The 7,985-nt window shown below is 38.9% G+C and overlaps 1 protein-coding gene across 1 annotated transcript; it reads left to right on the top strand.

Moving 5' to 3' along the window:
- The first annotated feature begins 1,973 nt into the window (after window positions 1-1,973).
- On the top strand, window positions 1,974-5,238 carry rpl14 (ribosomal protein L14). The gene is made up of 6 exons (XM_058618518.1): window positions 1,974-2,042; window positions 2,941-3,042; window positions 3,139-3,233; window positions 3,518-3,617; window positions 4,693-4,746; window positions 5,143-5,238. Exons 1-6 carry the CDS (start codon window positions 2,040-2,042, stop codon window positions 5,200-5,202), a joined length of 414 nt encoding a protein of 137 aa, XP_058474501.1. The 5' UTR covers window positions 1,974-2,039; the 3' UTR covers window positions 5,203-5,238.
- Window positions 5,239-7,985: the final 2,747 nt, after the last annotated feature.

Below are 7,985 nucleotides of genomic sequence, written 5' to 3' on the forward strand. Positions count from 1 at the left end.
AATTAGAAAGCACATACTGGTCTGTCTGAGGAAAATGAGTTTGACGGCATTGAGCTATAATGACGTGGAAGATATCAAACTGTAATATGTTATACTAGGTTTTTACCTGATTGAGTTTCTCTTGTAATCATTTAGTTGCGTGTTATTTTGTGTGCACAGATTAAAACGACTATTTGAGGTGAATTAAATTAAAGTCAGATGCACTCAGTGAACTCCCCCCCCCCCCCCCCCCCCGAGTGAAAACCAAATGACTTGATGAATGTGATGAGTGTCTCCCTGTTGAACTCTCATTCTTGACTTTCCTGTGAGAGCGGGTCACTTATTCCGTGGACGGCCGCGTGCTTCCTGCCTTTGTTAGGCGTGAAAGAAGCGGTGGAGTCGGTCTGTCAGGAGGTGAAGGTGGTCGAGGAAACCTGGTGTAACGGAGAGAAGAGCTCAGTGAACACTGCACTAAAAACAAGTGTGTGAATATGTGACACAGATGGAGATGTCTGTAAACGTCAAGTCAGCTCTTCTCCGAGATTGTTTATAACAGAGTCTTTGATTTTGAGCCCTCAGCAACCTTTAATGTATGATGCAATATTATGCCATATGATACTATACAGGCCACGGAGTGGAGTTTGCATGTTCTCCCCGTGTGTGTGGGGGAGTTTTCTTCGGGTTCTCCGGCTTCCTCCCACAGTCCAAAAACATGCAATGTGGGGATTAGGTAAATTGGACACTCTAAATTGACCATAGGTGTGAGTGTGAGAGTGAAAGGTTGTTTGTCTCTATGTGTGTGTGGCCCTGCGATGGACTGGCGAACTGTCCATGGTGTGCCCCGCCTATCGCCCGATGTAGCTGAGATTGGCACAGCACCCCCCGTGACCCTCTGGTGGAGGATAAAGTGGTAGATAATGGATGGATGGATACTATACGATACAATATGATACGATACAATATGATACGCTATGATACGATATGATACTATGCAATATGATACATTACGATATATTACGATACAATATGATGCAAAGCAATATGATATAATACAATGCAATATTATTTGATATGATACAATATAATAAAATACAAATTAATTGGCAAGAGACGAGAAAGAGAAAACAACCCATACATATTTACATTTCACACAATATACTCCAACACAATCACTAACTAAATTAGGAAAAAGGCTTAATCGCAAGTAATATTTTTAGGTTTATTATATTTTACTTCCCACTGAGTTCAGAGTCCATTTTAACTTCACATGGTTGTGCTGCCATCTAGCTGCTGGGGTATGTCAAAGACAGAGAAAATTCACCTGACAATCAGTATATTGTAACGTATCACCTAAAAAAATGTTTATACATTTTTTATATGATTTTATGGATTTTATGTGCCTGAGCAACAAGCTGTCACATGACCATGCAGATGCGGGTGATCAGTTTTAATTGAAACAACTATGTACACGAATGAAAAGCTATAAAAAGCTTTGTGTGTCGCTCACAAATGCAGCAAAACACCAACAGCATGAGTATCTCATTACACATCCAGTCTTTGCTTTGACATCAATACTTAGGGAGAAAGGGAGAATATGCATCAATATTTAATAATGTACATTTCTGTTGATTACATTTTCCAAAGCACTTAATCTCTTTTTGGAAATATATCACAATCTATAATTAATTAATAAATTAAATAAATAAATTGAAACCAGAGTCATGCAGAAACAAGGTTTGCCTATAGCTGTCGGTGTATATATTATATACCTGTAAATATTACTTTGTTACTATGTTGCTACGTTATCTGACTCCAGGTGTGAAAGAAAGGCAGAATTAAAATGATAAATGTGACAATTGAAAAAAAAAAAAATATATATATATATATATGCATAAAACATTGCATTTTGATTAAAATACATAAATGTCCCCGGAAACCATCCCAATTTCAAAGTTTGAACACGTGAATGAAGAAGCCATGCGCATGCGCAGTGAGTCAGCGGAAACTGTATGTTCAGCAGGCGGAAGTTCTAACGTTCTTTCTGCTCCTGGACAGCCATCATGGTGAGTACGCCATGAGGGTTTGGACGTTTTCAAATCGGAATTGTGTATAAAATATGTTGTTTTACTGGAATAATACATATCGCGTGCGTTGCTAACACACTCGTACACATGTTTATTCTGGGTTTGATACAATCACACACGTTTTAAGTCGAAACGCAGCGGTTTTAAAATGTCCGCTACTGCCCGGACTACAACGTGGTCTGTCGGGCTGAGCGGGCCCAAGAAGTGCATACTGGTGGAGTGAAGCCGTTCCTCTTGTTCTGTCTTTACGACACTGACTTAACGATGTCGCGCTTTAAGAATATGAACATTATTCATGTTTTTTAATGTAATACAGTCTCGTGATGTTGTTAGTATAAACGCAGGCTAAGTAGTGTTAGCTCGTCGAGTGCTGTGGTTGAACTTACGCCGTCACTGAGCTGCTTGTACACACTTGTCTTGGCAGCCGGTGTTTCGATTCATATTGCTACCCATTGATATGTGTTGTTAAGCGGGTCTGCGCATGATAATTGTAATCCATTATTATAAGTATAGTATCAAAACACGCTCCCAATACTCTTGCAGTACCCATGCAGTGAGTAGTGGTGTTATACACAGTGATTTTGTACATGGAGCATTATTTGATAGGAGACATTTTTCTATCAAGATATAATACCCCTGAAATCATCATTCAAGATGTTATAACAGAGTATTTAAACATGCTCCCCGTGTTCTCACAGTGCCCATGTGGGTAAGTAGTGGTGTAATGGATTTTGTACTGGGAGCATTAATGACAGGGGACATTCCAGATATACTCCTCCTGAATCTTCACATTTGTCTGGGTTTGATACCCAAAATACACTAAGATGTTAAAACACAGCAAAAGTCGACAGTCCTAACGTGGACTTGTTTGTTTCAGGTGTTCAAACGCTACGTCGAGATCGGCCGTGTTGCCTACCTCTCTTTCGGACCCCATGCAGGCAAGCTGGTGGCCATCGTCGATGTCATCGACCAGAATAGGGTAAGTCTTTGGATGGATGGTTCACAGATAAGTGTTATTAGCCTTTCTGTGTTTGGTTAATAAATAAATACGTTTTGTTGTGTTTTTACCCCCCAGGCACTTGTTGATGGTCCCTGTACAGGGGTGAAGAGGCAATCTATGCCATTCAAGTGCATGCAGCTCACAGATTACGTCATCAAAGTACCACACAGGTGAGTGATTGGTCTATGATGGTCACACACATTATTTGAAATCCCTTTTTTGCTGTGGACATATACATTTGCCAAATAAGGCAGCAATAGTCCAACAATTTCTGTTTGCTGTGAACCCCGTGTTAAGTATGCCAACGTTGGGCTGCATGTACTTTGCGGTGTGGCATTTTCTTCCTTTATTAAAGGTTACACTAGTATTATTGTGAATTGTATGATGTGGCACAGTCATTCAGTTACTTTACGGCTTCAGTGTCAGTACTTAACTGTACATTTTGCTTTTACAGTGCCCGTCAGAAGTTTGTGAGGAGAGCCTGGGAAAAGGCCCAAGTCAACGAGAAGTGGGACCAGAGCAGCTGGGCCAAGAAGATCGAGGCAAGAAAGAAGGTAAACCTCAATGTTTCAGCTCCTGGTCATTATCTATACATGTGATTATGGCTGCAGTTCACAGTTCATCTAGAATTGATTGGTCTATGAAATGTCAGAAAATTGTTCGGTGTTTCCCAAACCTTGAAATATGAAATGTCCTAGTCCACAAACCAAAGTTATTCAGTTTTAATAATTTCTTCATTATATGAAGCAAAGAAACCAGAGACAAATACAAATAGTTGGTGATTAATGTGGTAATTAAATTGTTGCAGCCCTCCATTTAATACTAATTGCTTGTGTAAGTTATGATATATTAGGTAATAGTAAAAGGGTTTGACTTGTGTTGTGTTGCAGCTGTGGTGTTCACAGGATTCTTGTTTTTTTTTTTCTAACTATAAAAAATAAAAATATATAATGTACAGCTGGTGTTTGAAATTCTACACTGTGCTTTAGAATCAGATAAAAATGTTGAGTGTTTATGGTCATTATCAACTCTCTGTGGTGTTAAAACTCTGCTGCTAATCTGTGCTCGTCTTGAACTTTAGATTAACAAAGTGTTATTTATTGTGGGGAAATTAGTTTCACTCTTGTTGAATTTGGAGTTTGGAGCAAGTACAGGTCAAATCTTAAAAAGGCAGGGTCTACTTTGAACTCACCATCGTCATCATCGCATTAGTGTTAAGATTTTCTTGTGACATTAATATTGCTCACACATCGACGGCCTGTTGTGACTGACTGAGCTGCTCGATCCCCGGTTGTTCCTGTTAGGGAAAACAAACGGTTGTTGTTGTTTACCTCTGTACTTGTTAATTAATAAGCAAATGCTTGATCAAGCCCTGTGATTTGCCAAGCTGAGGTTGTCAGGCATTGATGGCTGGATAATGAGATGCATCTCAAAGAAAATGTGTAGAAGAGGTTGTTGCTTATTATAAAACTGTCTTAAATGATCTGTCCTAAAAAGATGAAAATATAATGATACAACTTTACAGAATCTGGCAAGAATCTTTATTATTGAACGGCAAATATGACAATATGTCCAGAATTTGACTTGGGTTCAATAAAATGACTCTTTTCTCCATGTTAATCTTTGCAGAGGGCCAACATGTCTGACTTTGACCGCTTCAAGGTGATGAAGGCCAAGAAGATGGTAAGTGTCAATGAAAATGTGTATATCCATTTGCTGCTGCACTACATTTATTTTATTATTGATAAATAACAATTGAAAATTGCCATCTCCAGTTGCTGCAAATCTTTGCCTTATTTATGCTGATCACATGTGAAATTTAATTTCATATACAACAATGATGACACACAACATAATTGGGATAAAAAATGCTCATTTAATCATTGTGGCATTTCAAAATAAATCACTAGTAAACTACTGTGTGATGGTAGGCTCGTCAGCATTTTCAAAGTTCTCACATTATCTATTTAGAAAACTCCCTTTGGATGATTATTGAAAATTCACCACAATCAAATGATTTAGCTTTTTCATCCTGTAAGTGAGTGTATCTAATGAATGTCTTTGTTATTGTTTCTGCAGAGGAACAAGATCATCAAGCACGAGGTGAAGAAGCTCCAGAAAGAGGCGGCAAAGAAGTGAACAGTTTACACGAAATAAATGTCCTGTTCAATTGTTCGTCCGTGTCCTCTCCTCTTTTCTCCATCTGCCGCCATGTCCTCAAAACTAAATACTTGATTTTTTGTTATTAACACAAACACTTTGTTGTGACACAATGAATTTGGAATACATCACAGCAGACTGGAATTGGCTGATTTTACCATTGCGGCTTCTTTTTGGCTTTTTGGAAGTTTGCTTCACATGGACAGTATAATTTTTTCTGGTACTCTAAGTCAAAATACATCATAGGAACAATGAGAAAATAAAGAATATAGAATTAAGAAACCAGTCCACTTCATGACTGGTTTCTTTATTTTTTCCCAAAAGGAAAGAAACCAGTGTGTTTAACATTAAATAGTATTTTTGTCAAAGTGCTTGCACAATGCATTTTTATGCGTAGTGATCCTTAATTTAATTGATATTTGCAGGAAGTGCTGGAAGTTATCTTATATACTGAATGTTATATGGGTTTTCACTACAGCTCTACATACACATTTCATGTTGTCCTGGGAACCGTTTTCTCATGCAGCCACTAGAGGGCAGCCCTGGCTAATATTGGGAGAGGAGCACAAAAGAGCCACATGACTGTATTGTTATTGTTAAAGGACACAAAGGAAAGTCCACAGTGCCTTATAGAAAATTGACTATATGTATAGTTAAAATGGTTTAAAACGACACATACCACTGCCTCCACAGTGTGGATCCAACCCTGACTCAACTGAATCTGGGTTAACACTGTTTTCTGATAACATTTGTTGTGTTGATGCGGGGAGATGAATAATAACCAAACACCACCAGGTGAGGTGTCTTCCATCATTGTCCTCAACTGTGAAACAGGTGGACGTGACAAAAGTGTTATGAGCAGAGCCCAGTTCAGTCGAGCCGACAAGGAGGCTCATCCTGTCACCGCCGACCAAACGGGTTTCACATTAAATCTGATAAAGAGGGAGTCCGTTAAATATTTCATCTCACACAGACGTGAAAAACGCGCGGCTGCTTCCGTGCACACGCTAGACACTTTATGCCAACTACCAAATATCTTCCTCACATGTACTTCAGACACTGATATAGTGAACTTGGATTAAGATGGGGCCCGAGATCAGGTGACTAACAGGCCTTTATCATACTTCCGGGGGTTCCCATTTCCGGTAAATTGCTGAGCAATGTATTCACACTTCCGGTTCTTACCCTAGTTACATACTTTGTGTGCATGGCGCGAGATGTGCCATTAACGCCCGCGACTGCGACTACGAGACTATGACTACTCATGGGAGAACTTGTATCCTTTCTAAAGGATACAAGTTCACGAGTCGCACCACATCGTCTTGCCCAATTTATGGGAGATAAGAGAGCAAAGTCATCTTGAGAAGCAATACCCGGAAGGAGGGATACACTGCTTCCGTGATTTTCGCAGTAGAACAGCATTTCTGATTCTCCTCCCAAGTACCAACGGAGGAAGCTCACGTACCACTGGCGATACATGTACCGACAGTTTGAGAACCGTGGCTTTAAAGTAGAAATCATTTGGATTTTTATAGCCATAGAAAAAAGCCTTGTATACTGTAGAAGGCTCTTGAGATTGTACAGTAGCCCAAAAGGACAAAATGACAAATCTGGTACTTACTGGTATGGCTGTCCCGTCCATTTTCTGCCACTATTTCTTACACATTGGACATTTAATGTAAACACAGCCTGAAGATAGTGATTGTTGGTGCAGGATGAACTGACTGTGCCTTTGTTAATGAAAGGAAGTGCAAAAACAGAGCAGATGAATGATAGTGAGCTATTGTTCATCTGTCTGTCTGTCTGTCTGTCTGTCTGTCCTCCTGTCCTTCACATTTGACCAGGATGAGACTAAACCATGTCAAGTGTGTTCAGTGTTTTCATCGCGGGGCCTGTAACAATAAACACGCTTTTCCCTCTCTGAGCGTAGTTCAGACGTCAGAGATGAATGGTGCTGAAGCGCAGTGATGAGGGAGCTGTCATTGAGCACGGACCTTACCGGAAACTGGGCAAATGGGCCCTTCAAAATAAAAGGTTCATGCGTTCACTGCCTTGAGAACAGGCAAAGACAAAACAAAGTACAGTATATGTATCTCTGTGTGGTAGTTGGAGCTGCAACTAATGATTATTTTTACAATCGTTTAATCTGTCTGTGAACTGCGTACTTTGGTCTGAAAAGTGTCGGAACATGTTGAAACGTTTTGTCCACCTACCAAACTGATTTTTTGTTTGTTATGTGTAGGAAAGAAACCAGAGAATATTCACTTTTAAGAAGATGAAAAATGAAAGAAACCACCCCCCCACACATTTAGTAATCAATTAATAATAACAATCGTTGTAATTGTCCGTGTATCCTTTAAATATAATTAATACTATTGCTATCTATACAACAACAACTACTAGTAATAATGATAATCGTAATATTAACAATAATAATGACTCACTGAATTCTGAATTATGGACATGCTATGTATATGATTTCTCATAATCACTGTCAAGAAACATAACATAACATGAATATCCCCTCACATATCAGTAAAGTATGTAACAATAATGAAAAGAATGTAAAGAATTTAAATAATAACGACTACAACAACCGGTTGCAAATGTATGATAAATATAGTAAAGCAAAAGGACATAAGCTATTGCATATTAAATTATTATAACATTCTGTCAATATTCCATTCTATTTTAATTTTAGAAGCAGCTACGTTCAGCCTTTTTCCAGCTCCTTTTTTTATTTTGAAAGTGTACTTCCGGCA

This window comes from Solea solea, chromosome 20 (assembly GCF_958295425.1).
Source record: "Solea solea chromosome 20, fSolSol10.1, whole genome shotgun sequence".
In the NCBI taxonomy this organism is placed as follows: domain Eukaryota; kingdom Metazoa; phylum Chordata; class Actinopteri; order Pleuronectiformes; family Soleidae; genus Solea; species Solea solea.

Excerpts from the sequence above, each read along its gene's own strand:
- rpl14 (XM_058618518.1), top strand. Across the intron at positions 3,234-3,517 it reads GTCATCAAAGTACCACACAG|TGCCCGTCAGAAGTTTGTGA; the intron begins GTGAGTGATTGG and ends TTGCTTTTACAG. Across the intron at positions 4,747-5,142 it reads TGATGAAGGCCAAGAAGATG|AGGAACAAGATCATCAAGCA; the intron begins GTAAGTGTCAAT and ends TTGTTTCTGCAG.